This window comes from Passer domesticus, chromosome 5 (assembly GCF_036417665.1).
Source record: "Passer domesticus isolate bPasDom1 chromosome 5, bPasDom1.hap1, whole genome shotgun sequence".
NCBI lineage: Eukaryota > Metazoa > Chordata > Aves > Passeriformes > Passeridae > Passer > Passer domesticus.
The window spans coordinates 40,792,334-40,811,085 of NC_087478.1; the positions used below are offsets into that span (position 1 = coordinate 40,792,334).

At 36.2% G+C, this 18,752-nt stretch overlaps 1 protein-coding gene across 1 annotated transcript in view; it reads right to left on the reverse strand.

Moving 5' to 3' along the window:
• Positions 1-18,752, reverse strand: part of KITLG (KIT ligand) — a 56,209-nt gene that overhangs the window by 28,894 nt on the left and 8,563 nt on the right. The window contains exon 2 of the mRNA XM_064419674.1: positions 1,644-1,757. Within this exon, the coding sequence (XP_064275744.1) occupies positions 1,644-1,757 (114 nt within the window). The remainder of the gene's footprint in view (positions 1-1,643; positions 1,758-18,752) is intronic.

Here is an 18,752-nt window from a genome sequence, read left to right on the forward strand (position 1 = left end):
TTTTAATTCTCAAGTGACTTTATTGAAATTATTTCTGCAAATATTAACACAGACAAAACAGGGAGACAGATTTTCCTCAAAACATTCTCAGAACAACTCATGCAACTCAAAACAGAGAGAATCAATGCATCTGGGGCTTTGTACTTTCTGCATCTCTCGGTTATTTCTCCAACCCAAAGTATCTTTGAATTTACTTGGAAACTTCACCTCAATTTTGCATTTGTATGGTGATCTGAAAGATATGTCTAAGTCAGGAGAATAACCACACAACATCCTCATGGACGAGTGCCGAAAGAAGTTTAGCCCAACCCCACTCTACTCAAGCTGGGCAGCAGAAGAACAGTGTAACCTGGACAGTGTGATTATTCAAGCTGCTTGCATATTTTTTGTAATCTGTATTTATACAATCTTGAAGTTTAGATTATACTAAAGTGAAAGTTAAAGTATTTGATCTCAGGAGACATAACTGAAAAAAAAGTTATTACTATTCCTGAACTACACAATTTCACCAGCCCTCACAGGAATTCTGTTGCTCTTGCAGGCTTTCAACAGGTTTACATCAAAGCTTAATACTCTTCCAAGAGATGAAATATTATCTGGAATAAATATGCCAATACTTCAAAATTCTGCCTAAAGGAACTAATTTGAAGCACTAAACATTTAAGTAGGACTATAGAGCACACCTAGAGACTTACACTATGTGCTAATGTGTATAAAAAGGACCAAAGAAAACAAATTAAGAACACTGCACAGGCAGCCAATGCTAGGGGTTTTAATATAAGTATTTGATAATAATAACACTGATGTTGCAACTTTTTTCCCACAATGAAGCCACAATTTTCAGCTGGATTCAATACACAGATGTAGATAGGCTTGCCAAGAGTTCAGTATATATTATTTCTTAGAAACTTCAGTGTTATATCCTGCACTACTGCAAAATAGCATAATTATTAACTTCACTGGAGCTAAACACCAATTGACTTCACAAGCAGATGCTGTTTTTCAGGTTAATGCAGTGGTAAATTCAGCAACAGTTAAAACTTCCTTAAATTAATTTAGTTTTTATATGAAGCTGTGAGTCCTTCAGACTTAAACTTCTGGGTGCAGCAAGCAGAGAAACATATAATGCGTGTAACCCACTCGCAGCCAAAGACTGCAAAACCTGTTAAATTGTTACTGCTTTGATTGCTACAACAATGTCTAATATCACTCTATTTTTATATATGGCACTTGTCTTTCATGTACCCGAGGTAAAGAATTCTGCTTCAATTCAGCTGTTTGCTGCCGGTCTGCTCCATGCAAGTCAGTAACACAAAGACAATAATCTTTCATCTGCATGGGGAACAATCTGCTCTGAAAGAATGTTTGAGGAAATAAAGATTTTTGGCAATTTTGACTGAAGTTTGGAGTCAGGAAACTACATATATACATACACTCCATTTTGGTCAAGGTAATCTCTTCAATTAACACTAGAACTACTTTCACTGCAAAAAATGGTTTTGTTCAAGTGACAGATGTTGATGGATTTTCTTTTAATATTCCCCTAGTTCCAATACAGACTTAATAACTTTGCTTAGAAATGTAAGTGCCCTTAGACACTATTTTTTTAACATACGGAATAACATAAAATAAAAGGTACTTACCAATTTTGCAATGTCATTCACATCATCTGTGACTGGATTCCCGCAGGAACTCTGGGCTTTGACAAGAGGATTAAGTAGGAGGAGTTGAAGACAAAAGCAAGTGATAATCCAAGTCTGTTTAGCAAAAAAAGAAAAAAATAAACAGAAACCCCAAGTAAGCAATAGCCAAATACGAAGTAACAAGAGATTGTAGTAATGTTTCTCATATGCGTTGTCTAGAGGCACCAATACTATTTATCCTTCATGAAGGCATACTTGTACCATTACAGTATCATCTTCATGGCAGGAATCCACAAAAATGCACTTAATTGATCTTTTCTGGAAGCAATTATCTTTAGAGTGTTAATGGAAACCCTAGTGTTGAGCGATTAGGTTACTTACACATGATCATGCTTAGCTGGGTTTTTGCAAAGTTTACAGATAACAAAGAAGAGAAAGATATAAATCTTGCAATATTCTTTATCATGAAAATACAATTGATTATATACTTGTCCTTTACTTGATAGATCTGTGGCTCTAATGTGATAAATTATAAAGAACAAAATTATACCAGACTACATCAAGACAAAGGGAGAAAGTTCATAATCACAGCCATTTCGAGTACTTAAACTGCAAGCAAACCCACAACTGGACTCTGCCCAAATACTGACATCTCAAGCAGCAATACAGTACATCTTCTCCAAGTGACGTGCTCTGGCCTCTCAGAAGTGCCAACTTGGCTTTGGCACTACATTCCCCTCCTAAATCCTGTTGGAAACAGCAATGCAATGTACTTACACAGGCTTGTGAGACTCACACAGAAAAGCACCAGATAACTAGCTGCGATGCACCTGGGTGTCTCCTTGGCTACACTGCCTGAACTTCCTCGCCTTCTGTTGTTCCTTGTGCTTCACTGGTTTCCCACAGAGCCCTGTGCCAAGTTTAAGCTGCAGATCTTTATTTCCAGAATGTTAAAGCATTTAAGTTATGGATAATCAAAAGTTGCCTCGGGTTGTGAAGCTTCTTCTGCCAGCTGACTGAAGCTGTCAGCAAAAGCTGATGATGGTGTACATTTACGGCAAGTATGGAATTTGCCTGTGCAGGCTCCTCAGCCTCCATAAGGGCAGGACTCAGATCAGGATTTGCTTCTGCACAAACTAAGATACAGCTCAGCCCCGTCTGTTCTGTGTGACAGGTAGAGAACTCCAGCCTCCACCCTTGCCTTCATGTGCTCTCGAACCTTTCAATTTAAGACCAAAGCAAATGAAACAACAGCGACACAATTCTCTAGGAAAAGAAGAGAGAAATCACAGATTAAAAAGATGTATCATTATAGTAATCTAGAGGGCCTAAGAAAGAATGATAATAAAGATTGCTCAGGAATTTCATAAACTTGACAGAACAGTGTCAGGCACTTTAGCTAAAAGAGCTGTTAAATGACATGAGTAATCTCTTTCTTGTATCTTTTATCTCTTAAATCTTGTATCTATCCTACAACTAAAACTGGTCGTTTGCTTTGTTAGAATACAGCTTCCTGACATATTTAGGTAAAACCAGTGTGGGCTGCTGGTAGAAAAGACAATCCAGCTTCCTCTCCCTACCTCTTGCACTGGCAGTGAGGGTTTAGTCAGTTGTACCAGGCAGACAACTTCCATTTTTGTTTTCCTGTATTATTTTTCAGCTTTCTGATCCAAGCAACTGACGCAGCTGAAATGCTCTGTCAAAGATGAGACAAGCCAGGACTGCTGATTTCAGTGGAGCCTGCACTTGCCTTACCCTAAACTTTACCCTCAGACACCACAAAGAAATCAAAAGTATTCTGAGCAAAGTACATTTACAATATGCAACGTCTTTTGGGAATGTCTCTTGCTTCAACAAAACTAGCATTTAGAAATAATTTTATTTTAATATTTGTACAAATAATTACTGAGAATAATTACCAGTGTGAAGGATTGAGAATAATTAATAGCTCATCTTACAAAATCTCTGTGTTTTAAGCTACAGAAAGCTTTGCAGTTATATATATATGAACAATTTGAGCTCTGGGGAAATGCAAAGATGCTGCTCATTTTAGAAAGGACCTTCAAGAGCTCCTTGAAGTGTATTAGAGCTCAAAGCTGTTTAAGAAGTGGTTTCAAGTGATCAAGAGAAATGTGTCCCCTTCTGTCATAAGCTCCAGGATCACAGAGGAAACAAAAGGTGACCTCGAGTTAACAGGCTACCTCCTCAATCACAATATTTAGAAATTATTTGCTGTAAAAAGGCAAGAAGTTAACGACAACTATATACTACAACTATACTATAACTACAGTGATAACTATACTGCCTTCAAGTAGTTCAACCTTTGGAGTAAACCAGTACATTAGCAGTTGCACTGGCAGGAACTTTTCCCTGACATGTTCCTTGGAGATGGAGTTCAAACCAGGAACTGACAATTTCTTTCTTAGATTCCTCAGTATTGATTAGTATGTAAAGATGGAATTTGTTCACTGAACTGTGTCATGGTCATAGGATGATGTTCAACCCAACAGTCTAACAATCAAAAAAGCAACAAAATTCTTTAACTAGACACGCTTTTTCAGCAGATCAACTAAGTAATATTAATAAATACAGCAGCATGCTCCAAATAAAATCAGAATTTTGATGCACCTTGTCAATTTTTGTACTTCTGAAGTTTAAAATCACTGTACATTCTATAATTATGGAAATAAATAAGAATACTTTTTCTCCTATGTAAATAATGGTTGGGATTTAAAAGCATAATAATTTTATAACTGCTATTAAAACCAAATGATTTGTAAATTTTGAGATTATTTGAGGTTTTTCCTGCATATTTTCTCCCTGTGTCATCCAACAGGAACTGAAAAACCTTCAAAATACTGCTAGTTTCAACATGTCTATTATACAAAATCTTTTAATTATTTGCACTTACAAAATATTTACATTACGCATGCCTTCAGGCACATTATATGTAAGGACTGTACAGATCAAAGGGTTGAACTATTTTCGTGTTATTTACTAATGACCAAACCTGCTGTTTGAGCAAAACTTGAATAGACTGAATTAAATCAAGGACAGAATAAATGGGAACCTTAAACAATAGCTTTATAAATAGAGATGCCCATTTTATACTTTACTAAGCATAAATAAAAGTTACCTACACAGCACTCATAACAGATTTCCATATTTTATTACCCCTAAGTTAACATGGGATTTTTCAAAGCTGGCCTCAGAATTTAATCACACATAATTTATTAGCAGGAAGATATATAGCAGACAGGAGGCAGACCTTTATACCAAAGTGCATCTTCCTATTTTTGGCTTTAAAATTATTCAATTGTCTTTAGATTCTGCAGTCTATTAAATAGTGAATGTTTAAGTTTGTGCAAGGGGAAACAAATAATGATGAGACTCAAAAGGATAATTAAAACTGAAGATTTCAAGCATGCAAATTTGTTTATTCTGCAAATGATTTGCACCATTGCTTATAAGCCATAATCTAGAATTTCAGTAAACATCATTTTAGAAGCTCAGCCAGTGATCCAATGTGTTGATGACCACCCTTTCAGTTGTAAATCAACATCCTTTTCATTTATTCATTTCATTTATAATTTGAAGAGTTGACAAAGGCTGCTGAGTGAGTGGTTTAGCATCTCTTGCACAGTATGCTATGAAAGATACTCAATCATGTTAATGTTTAGCTAATTCCTTAAGTGAAAAGCAGCAAGGGGAATACCACATTGCTAAATAAACCATACTTTGGAAAGTCTGGACATTCCCAAATATCTAGTTTGTCCTGATAACACTTTTAATCGCAAGTAGGGAGAAGACATTAAAAAAAAAGCAAATAACAAACCACAAAAAAACTTTAAGCACAGGGAGAGGTAGTAACTACACAGATGAACAGGTTCTCCATTTTAAAATTTCTTGTATTCAAATCATATTAGCCATGGAATTTTTCAGCCCAGTTTCCTGAGCAAATCACCCAATTAACCACAACCAAGCCACAGCTGAAGTAGGTTAGCTGACAATGTGGAACAATGTTCACCCTGGGCTAGGATTCCCAAATTTATTTTCACTTCTGTTGGAGTAGGAACATATTTCAATATTGGCCCCTCAGACAGTGTTTATATGCTGCTTTGCTGAGACACAGCTTGTGAACTTCTGCCACAGACAACACAGGTTGGTCAGTCATGGACAGGTAACTTAATTTTCACACTTATGCCTTGAAAATCTTCTTTTCTTAGAAGATGTAGAGAAAATGTAAATAGCAAGAAAATATATTTCTCTGCTATTTTTTTTAAACCACAAAGCATCCAGATGCATAGAAGCACAGTAATTCTTTCCTATGTCTATTTAGTTATTCAGCTGTGATAGAGATTAAAGAATTAAAGTAGTGGAAGAACTGTCTTAAACCAATTAAGAAATTAACTGCCAGCATAGAAAAATCTTTAAATGAAATAAGAGCATTTATACAGAATGTAATCCAATTACCATTTACATGGTATTCAGTGACACCTTCACACCTGCAAATGGCAGTGCTAATTTCAATCCCCAACATGGCCATGCCTAAATACAGCTTAAGTGCTAAACATTGCTCAAGCCCCTGAAAAAGTGAGTTAAGTGTGGAAAAAGAAGTCATCCACTCACGACCACCTAGCTCTGCAATAATGAAGTACTTGGCGAGCACATTTGGAACTGGCAATGTCACGTCCATACTTAAGTACCCAGGAAATTACTTCAGAGTAGCTGAAGGAAGCACTGCTGAATAAAGCATAGTTAAGGATTAAGTCTAGCGCACACCCCCTGGCCATCAAAACTGGCACTAGTCTCACCAAATACAACAGCCGATCACCTAGGGTGCTCTCTAAGTGACAGACCTGGGTTACACCTCCTGCAACCAAGGTCATTCAAACTCACAGGAGTTGAGCTGTGATCCTCTGATATATCTACCTTGTAATTACCATGGAATCATAGATTCATTTAGGTTGGAAAAGACCTCTAAGATCATCAAGTCCAACCATAAACCCAGCACTGCCAAATTCACCAGAAGGCCACGTCCCCAAGTGCCACATCTACCACTGGAGCTGATTTCCTGTCTATTAGGGGTTGCTGGCTAAAAGGGGCAAATGAGGGGTACACTGGTACTCCTGACCCTTATTTTTCACAACATTTATGCATTTTACATTGTCAAGCCAATATGTAGAAAAATAGACATGTTCACTGAACAGGCATCAGAATGTCTGTGTGTATCCTTGTCTCACACATGCTCTTCCATCTGGGCACCCTAACTTCTGTGAAGCTCCCCAGTCAACTTGTGAGTTTTCTTGAACAATCTTTTGGCAGTCCAATGAACAAAATGCATAACTCCAGCTCAGTGAGTCACTCTGCAGGGGTGAGCCACCTAAAAGTCTCTGGATCACACCCTCCATGCTTTGTTACGATTACAAAATCCAGATACATTCTTTTCTAGTGACTGATACCACTCTTAATTTTTTTAACAATGATGTGTAGTAAGGAGTATGATGATAAAAGTAAGCAACAGAAAGTGTCAGAGTTATTTTTCTGCATTTTGATTTAAACACAGACTATAGAAATACTAATCACTCTTTTTCAAAATAAGTTTTAGAATGTTTTGGACACAAAATATTTGACCATATATTTGGTTACTTACAAAACACAGTATATTTCCTACTCAGTTCTGCATATAATATCTAAAATACATAACATGAGGTATTTCAAGGGGTTAAGGGGAAGGAAATTAACAAGTTCATGCTACAGATATAAGCAGGGAGAGGTGCCATTGCTACCTACATTCAAATGAGTTCAACAGGCAAGCTGCTTTCATAGCTGTTTGATCTTTTTGTGGCAATACTGTATTTGCCTTTCTGTGACTTTCCCAGCCCTAGAAGCTCTTCCCCCGCACCTTTACACTCACTTGTGTGTCCCCAGGGGACTCCTCTAGAATGACAAGAATGGGAGTTTTCATCTAACTGTTCATTTGTGGCAGAATGTTAAAGTGGCACTTGCTGGACTCCACCAGCCATATGTGCAAAAGCAAGCCATTTGCTTTTGCAAAGCCAATTGTATTCAGATGCTTATAGGCCAGTTCCCTTCCTAAAGTACACTCTTAATGAACTGGAAATAATTCTATTCAGGTCAATGGATAAAAGGTAGTCCCAAACCTGTTAAGTGCTAATGCAGAACTACTTTTTCTCCCGTATTTTAATTTTTCAGCTGGAAGGAGAAACCATTCTCTAGTTTTGCCAAGTTATTCACATCTATTTCCTGAATCAGACAAATTTAAGATATGTAGTCTTAACAGTGCTGAGAAAATGATGAGTCACACCATTCTTTCCCACCATCCAGACCTTGGGAAAACCAGGAAGCTGCTTAAAACTATATGCCAACTTCATTTCATATGACCTCAGGCCAATTGCTATTATCCTCTACCCCTTGCAGCTCTTCTTGACAGATGTGGCTGGCTGTTCCAGCCAATGTGCTACTGTTGCACTTGGTAAGGAACATCCAAACTCCCGCTGAGTTTGGTTTGTGTGTTTCAGCTGAAACCAAGATGAATGTGATAAGCAAGAACTGTAAATTGATAGAGAGTTTGCCTTGCAGATCAATGCAATTCAGGTATTTTGCAATTACACTCATTAACTACAAAAAAGTCTTAATTTGTGAATTAACATATTTATTTTCAATCTCTATAAGGATACCATTGCAAAATATTTGGCTGTTCTAAAAATATAAGCTCTGGTTCTTTAAAAATATTATCTGATCCATAATAAATTTTGTCCACTCTTTAATCTCACTTGACAATCAGGGATTCAGGCAGTTTCTATGCATCCCAAAGTTGTCCTGGATGACAGCCAGTTTGTTTAGTTCCCAAGTACTGGGAAGTGAAGTTACCAAGAGACAGGTAATTATACACGAATGTTGCCTCTGGAACTCGTATAAAAGCGTCTGAATAAATATTTACTGATAATAATCCATCAGGTGGCATTCTAGTTCAGTAAAAGAGCCAGGAGATTTAAAGGACAAAAGTGTTTCAGTTGGAAGAAAGAATTTTTAAAATGCCTATATTTTGAAAGAAATCTTCCTATAAAATCAGAATAAGAGATTATTAGGATGCCCAGAGGTCCGGCACTTAGCAGTCTTTTTAGGACATGTGTACTGTAAAAGGGAGATTTTCTTTTCCACTTCTTGCAAAATTCCACAGCAAACTTCCAGGACTGATACTGAAATTTTGTCATCTTTCTATCTATAGAGTGATAAAGGCCAATACTTTCTTGTCCTGTAACAAAGGCACTGAGATCGAAATACATGCACAATCAAAACACAAATTAGCAGAAGAGCAGACTTCAGTTGACTCAACAAAACCTCCCAAAAACTTCAAAGAGGAAGATGTCTTTTTTTTTTTTTTTTTTTCCTACTGTGAACTTATGGAATTCTAGCATAGATCCAAAGGCATTTTTAAGTAATTTGAAATCGAGGGAAACATAAGATACAAGATTATCTTTCCAGGGAGGACAAGCTCCTCACACTGTATGGAGGTGGATGATCTGTCTTCCTCAGGGAATAAAAAGTCATCCTCTTAGATCAAATACTTAATTAAAGATTTTTTCTAAAGATCTATTTCAGAGATCTTGCTTGTTTGCCAAGTTCATAAAAAAAAATCCACCATATTAAATATTCTTTTGAATTATAATGAAAATATATACCAAGCAATCTTCTTTACTCTTGGACTTTCAAGCACCAGTAAAGGACAGGAAATAAGACTTGTTATAGAGATGCTGTACTGGATCTTTAATTTTTACCATCTGCTACAAATTATAAGTTGTTTGGGTTGGAAGAACTATTACACTGGCAAAATAAATTAAAATAAATAAAATCATCTAGAAAAGTGAAAATAGCTATTTTGATACTTGGCATACACCAGAACACATGTACATGATGAAAATGTCCTCCCTTCTATATCATTCTTAGTATGAAGCAAAAAATGTTCTCTCATACACAAAAACTTTACTAGGTAATAACCTGCATTATTAATCTGAAGAATTTTCAGTTTATGCTTAAGCCTGTGGAAAGCAAACAACAGGAAAAAATACTTATACAACATTAAAAGGAGTTTAGGTGCTTTTCTTTTTTCCCCTTTATTTTGAATTATTTTATACTTTTTTATATAACTAGGGGATGATTTTTGAAATTTGCATCACAGAATTGTCAACTTGGTTTTAAATCAAAGACGTTCTCAGAAAGACACTGTTCTGTTTCTGAATTTTTTTGATAACATCCCTGACAGGCTGTATCTTTATAAGGATATAAATCCAGAACTAATTTCTCTGACCTGCTTGATATGAGACCTCGTTACAAAAGGCTAATTGCTGAACACAGACTGAAACTAGATGCCAGTATAGTCGAGACTGTGTTTCAAGCATCTACCTTAACTGTATTACATTTACAATTACAAGCTTAGCTGTGATTAAAGGACACTGTTTGGAGCTCTTTGATATGCCAACACCAGTATAAGCTTCGGCAGTGCTGATGGATGACAGTTTTTCACATCAGTATTGTACTACATATTGGAAGACTTTTCATTTCCTGACTTTTTATAGTTGCTGTCTACATTAGTGGTCTACAAGAATATGCAGAATAAGGTGAAGAAATAGAGTTTGCATTAATGATATGGCTTTATCATGACAAATATCATGGGATCCAACCTCAGTAGCTTTCCTCAGTCCCTCTCTCATTGTGAAGGTCTCATGACCAACATCAGGCAAATGTGGTCCTCTGCAGTCCATTCAGAATGGCTTTGGCATCGGCATTGGCATCATCTGCTACTAAAGGTAAACTATATTAGTAACCTGAATTACAACATACAGGGATAGGTCTAGCCAGTCCTCCTTGACAGACATTCAGAAGATTGGTATTCTTGGAGCATAAATCTCTTCAGTAACTTTATCTGCCCTGTGCCACAGCAGGTATCAGTTTTCAAAGACACTGTGGGCTTCAGGTAACTCCTGCAATAGGTAGGATCCAATAACACTTTTTTGTATCCCACTCCTTTGAAAAGATAGCTTATATTTTTAATAGGACTGGATAAAACCAAATAGAAAGAGAGAAGTGGAATTGGAGAGAATAGTCACAGAATCATTCAGATTGGAAAATATTTCTAAGATCAAGTCCAACTGTAAACTAAGCATTGCCACCACTAAATCATGTCTCTAAGCATCACATCTATACATCTTCAAAATACCTCTGGGGTTGATAACTCAACCACTTCCCTGGGCAGCCTGTGCCAGTGCTTGGCCACCATGTTGGTGAAGAAATTTTTCCTAATGTCCAATCTAAACACTCCGTGGCACAACTTGAGGCTATTTCCTCTTGTTCTATTGCTCATTACATGGGAGAAGAGATCAATTCTCACCTGGCTACAAACTCCTTTCAGGTGACTGTAGAGAGCTTATTACTCTCCTGAGCTTCCTTTTCTCCAGGTGAAAGAGCTGCCTACCTCCCTTAGCCGTTTCTCATAACACTTGTGCTTCAGACCCTTCACCAGCTCTGCTGCCCTTCTCTGGACACGCTCCAGCACCTCAGTGTCCTCCTTGTAGTGAGGTATTCAGAACTCAACAGAGGATCTGAAGTGAATCCTGGGAAATTATCCCATATTTTCACTGTTCTGATGGTTAAAAGCCTGGTACTGTCCATTGTAAGTGACAGTGGACAATGCATTCTTATGGAAAAGCTGCTCCTTTGCTTCTGTATTTATACTCCCATCTTTCTGGTGTGTTGTCTTCATGTAATTATGAAAATCAACCCTAATGTTTGAGTCTTGGCTATGCATAATGAAAAAGTCTATTTGACTTTCATTGCTTCATGACAAAAAAGCAACATAAACTCCCCCCAAATCTCATGGAAATAAACAAAATTTTCTCTCTTACCTCTTCTCAGATTACAAATTTTATTTATTTACTTTCTACAGTACCTTAGTTTCACAGACTCTCCTCTGTGAAAAAGTATAAATATAGGATTTCCCTAACTCTTACTAAGTATTGTTACAACTGTCACAATGGTGCAGCATCCAACCAGGTGTTGCTTCTGAAATGAAGACAAACAAACCAACACTAAGACTGGCAACCTTTAAATGGGATCTCTCCTCATTAGTCAGAGCAGTTTCTCCCATTGATAAGTAACTGTTGACACAAAACGTATTCCCAATCTACTTTTCACAAAAGCTGGCTTCTTTGGATATATTCCAGACAGCAGCACCTGCATCAACTTAAAAAGGTTTGAAACAGGAAATAAAAAAAGTTTTCACTTTGATCCCCCAAAAACCCCAGCTGAGAACTTTCCAAATTGTGATGTAACATGTATGTTGGTGAGGAAAGTGATTTTGTATTTTGAAGAGTGTTGTGGTTTAACCCCAGATGGCAACTAAGCACTACACAGCTGCTCATTCCCTCTTCCTCCCCAGTGGGATCTGGTAGAGAAACGGAAGAGTAAAAGCGGGAAAACCCACAGGCTGAGATCAAGACAGTTTAAGGGGACATAAAAAGAAGAAAACAATAAGGGTAAAAATAGTAACAAAATAATTAGAAAATACAAAAACTAGTAATGCATAGTTCCAGTGCTCACCACCTACTGACCTGCCAGTTCCCAAGCAGCAGTGGCTCTCAGCCAGCTTTTGCCCCAGTTTACATGGTGAGCATGATGCCATATGCTATGGAATATCCCTCTGGCCAGTTTGGGTCACCTGCCCTGGCCATGTCCCCTCCTAGATTCTTGTGCCACTCCAGCCTTCTCACTGGTAGGGCATGAGAAGCTGAGAAGTCTTTGACTTAGAGCAAGGTCCACTTAGTAACAACTAAAAACATCAGCATGTCATCACCATTATTCTCCTACTAAATCCAAAACAGCAATGCTATACGAGCTATTAGGAAGAAAATTACCTCTATCCCTGCTCAAACCAGGACAGAGAGATTTAGAAAAATAAAACAACAAACAAATCAGATAGCTAGCCAGGCCTGTGGTGAAAGTTTTCAACACCAACTACAACACTGATGAAAGAGGGTCATTCTGCTCTACAGCTGCATTAAATCTTGGATCTTTTGGGAAATAAGTAAGAGATATTTAAGTTTCCTTCTATCATCAGTAGTGACACATAAAATTTTAAATATAAGTAATAAAAACTGTCATTTATTCTTTCAGAATTCAAAAGATGCTTTTATAAGCATTATTCTAAACCTAAATTATCACCTTGGGGCATGTATCAAGGATGAAAAGTATTTTGAAGACATTGATCTCCTGTAGCGCGAGAGAGTGCCATTACACAACTCAGCCACAGAAATGGGGCAAAGTTATGGTCTTCCATAGCGAAGCCTGCATTTGTACTCCTTCTCACTATTTTTCATCAGAAAACTTATTTTATCTCATATAATGTCTATTAATGATGTGCCATTCATGATTTAGAAACGTGACTTTACAGATTGAATGCTATGTTTTACAAGCATCTTGGTCACTGTGCCATAAAAGAATAAATTAGGAAAATTATTCAACAAAACAGGGCCTTGTTTGCCAGAAACAGTCTGAGATTTAAATAAAATACATAATCCTTTCCACATCATGTTCTGTGTATTTTGAATAAAACATGTTGTTAGGCAATGAAGTCAGCTTCTGGTCCCATAAACAGCCCCTGTGGACATTTTAAAAATTGTCCATAGTCAATTTTTACAAAAACTGCCAAAGGTTTTTGTAAGATACTTTGGTAGGGCAAAAGATTAAAAGCATTTACAGGCAAGCTGCTTAAGAGCCAGCATATTAAAAAACCAAAAAAGTGAAAAATGGAACCTGAATCTCCTGTTCTTGCTGTAAAGTTTTCATCTTCATTCATCAAGAGATACAAGAAATCCCCTGAGGACTTTCAACATGTTGAACATCTTTGTCACAACAAAAACTCTGTTCTTTGTACAGAGCATTTCTTGGTACAGTAGTTACCTGTCCATTATCCAGCATAATGTCTGTCAAGGTATTTCCCTGGGAAATGTGTAAGTTTAAACCTTACCATTCAAAAACTTGGAACCCATGATTCCATATTTGTCAATCACCAAAGAAAGTTTCATTGAGATGATCACATAAACACTGCTAGGCTTCCACTTCCCCTAAAACTATACATTTCTGAAGTTTAACTAGATCTTGAATATGTACTTCTTATCAGTTTACCTGAGAAGCTGAGCTGCACATACTAGTAGTGATCCAAGAAATGTTTACGAGAATCATGCAAGTTTACCTTAGCTGTTTCCAAATAACACAGAATATGGCAAAATCAGGTTTAAAATGCTTTCTGACTGGGAAAAAAGCCCCACAAAATGCCATAACTTTTTCCAAATCCTGATTTCAACTCAGTTCTTTCATATGTCTGACAACATTTTTTTTCCTACATAATTTGAATTGCATGTCTTCCTACATATATACAAAACCAAAGCGAACAATTTAGCTATAAGGTAATGATCTGTAAAAGGATACATTACACTTACACTGTTATTAGAATATATGTACATTAAGAATGGATCTACATTTTTTTTTGTGAAAAGAATATTTATTCAAAGCAATAGACCAATGTATGAGATTATTCTCAAATGCCTTGAAGCTTGTGAGACTGCAGACAAATCAGGTAAGAGACACATCAAATTAGAAACTAATCTTCAAAACATTTAAGTATGCTTGCAAGACAACGTAAGCACTGGGCAGCCAATAAGCCATTTACCTCAGCAAGCTGGAATTACAAACACATTATGCCTTGTCTTAAAGCAATTACATTAGTATATTAGTAAGAAAAATCAACTGCATTTTTTTCAGGTTTTTGATCTAAACCAAAAGCATTTTCATATGCCAAAAATACTTTAGTTGTTATTATTATTCTAACTGCATATTTCTACAGTAGAAAACAAGCATCAATTTCTTTTTCAAGATGCACTAAAATGCATCATGTCATTGTTAATTCTAAAAATTCTTTCTGAAATTATTTCCTGGGGCATATGTTGCTGTTTTTTTTAAGAAAGCAAATAGTCAGAATGGCCATTTTAAGAATTTCAACCCCTGTGTAACGATTTTCCAGGAAAATGTAAGTTTAAGATGGCAAAAATGGAGTGGGACTGATCAAAATGCTTCCTTTAACACAAAAATTCAGCAACTGCATTACTGCATCAGGAACTCAAGCATATTTTTAATTCCTATGCACCTCTAAAAGTGCACACACTTTTAAGTGCTTTTTCCTGCTAACACTGAAGTGCTGTACAAGTGTATCTTTCATTGATGGTACATGGAAACTCCACTAGTTTTCCATGGCTAGAGCTGTGCGACAACTTTACATAAAATTTTGACTTGTCACCATTGATAGTCACATGGTAAAAGAATGATCTTTCAGTGTAAACATCTCAGCTGTCACTACTTTCACATGTAATTGAAGTTCAGCTACAATGTATCTTAAAAGTGTTTTCCTTTCCTCTAAGCTAAAGGCTGAATTGTTACAGATGGTAATTTTGGCAGATGGTTGTATATGAAACTGAGTTTATAATTAGGCCAAACCTGACTTCTACAATTAAGGCAATGAAGTTTTGAAAAATAAGAAGTGTCAAACCAGTACATGATTAGTCTGGTGCCCACTGAAAACTGAAGAAACCTGATAATTCAGATTTACAGAATACATTGCCTATATGAACATTTAATCAGAATTACATGAATTAGAAGATAGAAAACACTTCATGTACAGAGTGTAAACTGAAATAACCATGGCGTTTTACCTACTTAAGTTTATAATCCCTTTTTCTTCAGTCGAGGCTAATGAGATGGTCTGAAGCCATCTAACAGCTCCCTGCTGCTGAGAGGGGGCTCCTTCTCCGCAGCTTCCCTCCCTCTGACATTCACCCGACCCCTGAGCAAGCCACTAAATTCAATGACAGTGACTAGCCAATTCAGCTGAGAGACAAAAAGTAATCCCTGAGGAATGAGCGGAGGAGATGAGATGAGCAAGGATGAGAAGACTTCGATACCCCTTTCTGGATGTGACCTCTTGGGCTTGCTCTAACATATATCAAGCTGCATTTCAAGCCATATTATATCCAGTGTCAAAAACCGTTCCAGACTGGTAATTTTGTGTTAAGGTGGCATTGCCAGTTTTAGCCTCTTCTGTTAAATATTTATTTATTCTTGTACCAAGAAAGGATCAGTAATGTCCAGCAATCATTCCTTCTACTACTTTCTGCATATCATTCAGTAGTTTCTTGCAATCAACTTTCAGTCTCTCTTCATATGCAAATTGCTCCCTTATAATGCTTTTGCCTATCTTAAGATTCCTATTTCTGTTATGTTTCTTTTTTCAATGGGAAAACCAGAACTTTTTTCAGGATGGCTGATGAAAACTCATAAAAGCACTCTTCTTTCAAATTTCTCTTTCTGCTCCTACTTCATCCTGCTATGCTGTCTGATTTGTTCTACTATGGGCACAATATAGGGATTTTTCATTCATTTTCCTGACCAAGCATTGCTAAAAGAACATAAATAAGAGCTTGTAAGTAGCTTTCAGAAGTAATTGAAATGGCCATTATTAATTCAGTTACAATTAGTTCAAAACATTCCTTCCAAAATGCATCCCCCTTGCTCTTCAACACAACAAACTCCACTTGCCATCATGCCATCTGTTCTCCATTTCCTCTCCATCTTCTCTAAACCTTTACAAAGTTCCTCAGAATCTCTTTTAGTTTCAATTAACCTGAGTAATTTATGTAGCTTGCACATGTTGTCATCAATCTGTGAACCCTATTACCAGATTGAATTGTATGAGGTTACTGACAATTAGAGAACATTACCTTTTAGGTTTTTGCTATGTTACAAATTAATGACTTGTTCCTACACTTTGCTTTCTGTCCTAATTAATTTTTTTTCCCTCAAACTGTTACGATAAGAGAGATACACTGTGGGGCTACTTAGGTTTTTTATTAGGTCTTTATTTTTTAAGAATCTAAATAAGTAATTTCCATTCTTTCTCCTTGTTCATCCATTTCAAAACACAAATATATTTTGTGCATTGAATGCATTTCTTTTACAGGAACTGGGCTTTTCTTTTCCATTCATTAAACTCTATTAATACAGAGTTCCCATCTGCCTTCTACCAAGCAAATTAAATACAGCAAGATCTGCTAGCAATGCAACAATAGAGGCAAGCTGGTAAGAAAAATTCTTTTCAACTCTGGACATATTAATTAATTAATTAATAAAGACAAGAATTAAGAGTTAATGTGCTAAGAGGTGCTATATATTTAAGAAAATGAAAAAAAACACCAAGCTCACTATTTCTATGAAGTTATAATCACCTTGTTTTTACCTTAAAATTAACCCGACTTACAATTTGTATCCTGCCTTTAACTTTACATCTCTTCGCACAAACTGTATTTTTAATATCCTGGTGGTTTGAAGGTGGGTTTAGAGGATTTTTGGGTTTTGTTTTTTGGGGGTTTTTTTTGTTTTTGTTTTTTTGGGGTTTTTTTGGGTTTTGGGGTTTTTTTGTGGGTTTTTTTTTGTTTGTTTTTTTGTTTTGTTTTGTTTTAGTTGTTTGTTTTTGTTTTTGATTGGGATTTGTATAGACCAACAACAACAAACTCCATCAAAGTGTTTCTGGTATTCTAGTGTTTCCCCACAATTCTGCTATGTGTCCAGGAAGAACAGGCACATTACTATGATATATACCAACATGCAAGTGCTCTCAGCTTACAGTTAAGAGACACAGGATAAACTCCAGCTAACTTCATCATCACAGATTTGTGACCACAGAATTAATATCAATGTCATTCACGTGATATCTCAATGTTTTTGTTTGAGTTATGCTAACTAGAGAGAACTTTAAATATCTAATCTTAAACCTGAAGCTCCACTTGTGACTTTCCTTTAAAAAAAACACAGAAATTGTGGGGTGAACGTTCAAAAAAGCAGTTAAGTCATTCAGCTTACACTACAGAAATGCACACATAACTGGACAGAAAAAAATCTGAGAAAAAAGCTCCCTAAATCTGTACAATTCTGAAGAAATATAAATGCCTATTAGATACAAATGCCTATAAAACATAACTCTTACACCAGTAACACTGTATTATGAATTTAGTTAAATAACTGAGATTAAATATTAGTTATTCTCACAGCATCTGCAACAATACAACAAGACACAAAACTTGTAAAAAACCAGCTATTTTACCTTACTTTTACTGATAACTTTCACAGGGGTTACTCATTAAAAAATGGAATTGTAAATCACATGTAGTACAGAGTTTTACATTTGGTCAGAAGTTTTCATGTGAATCAGAAAGAATGGCAGCTGTCAGCAGGGAAATTATTTTGGCACATGTTCAACAGCATCCTTGTTACAGATGTGCTGATTGAAAAACTCATACAAATATTGACACAATATAATATGTTTTCTAGGATTATTGTTACACCTAGTTCTCAAATGCTTCCTAGAATCATTCTTATTAAAGAAAACACATTAATTTTCCTGGCCTATTATGAAATTTCTTTGGCTTCCATAATTAATCTCACAGAAAATATAACCCATTGTTGAGATTAGTGTAAATATCCTGAGAACATATACTTTTCAATGTCTGCACTCTAAAATTCCAGTAATATTACTATGCATTTTCATAACTAATACAATTTTTAGCAAGTTTACTTGAGTGACACTTATCAATTTTTACAGGAGAAAAAAATCTTCCCAGTTTTACACGTATTGTGCCATTTACTTTGAAATAAGTAATGGAGTATGTATGCTAAGAAGATGACTCCATCATAGTGAATAAAGCCAAAAAGAACATAATTGTTTGACAAATAGCATTTTTAACAGGTATTAATTCTACAGTAACTAAAAGAGTGTTCTTGGATGCAATGGACTGGTTTCAATGGAAATAAACCAGATTTTAGTAGGCTAAAAGCAGATTAACTTCACATATGTCTCAGGCCATTTGCAAATGTCAACAACGTTCTGTTACAGTGGGAAATGACCAACTGTAGAGAATCTGACCATTACTGGCAAATGTTGAGCTGATCCCTAAAACCTGCATGTGAGATTTTTTTTTTTAATGC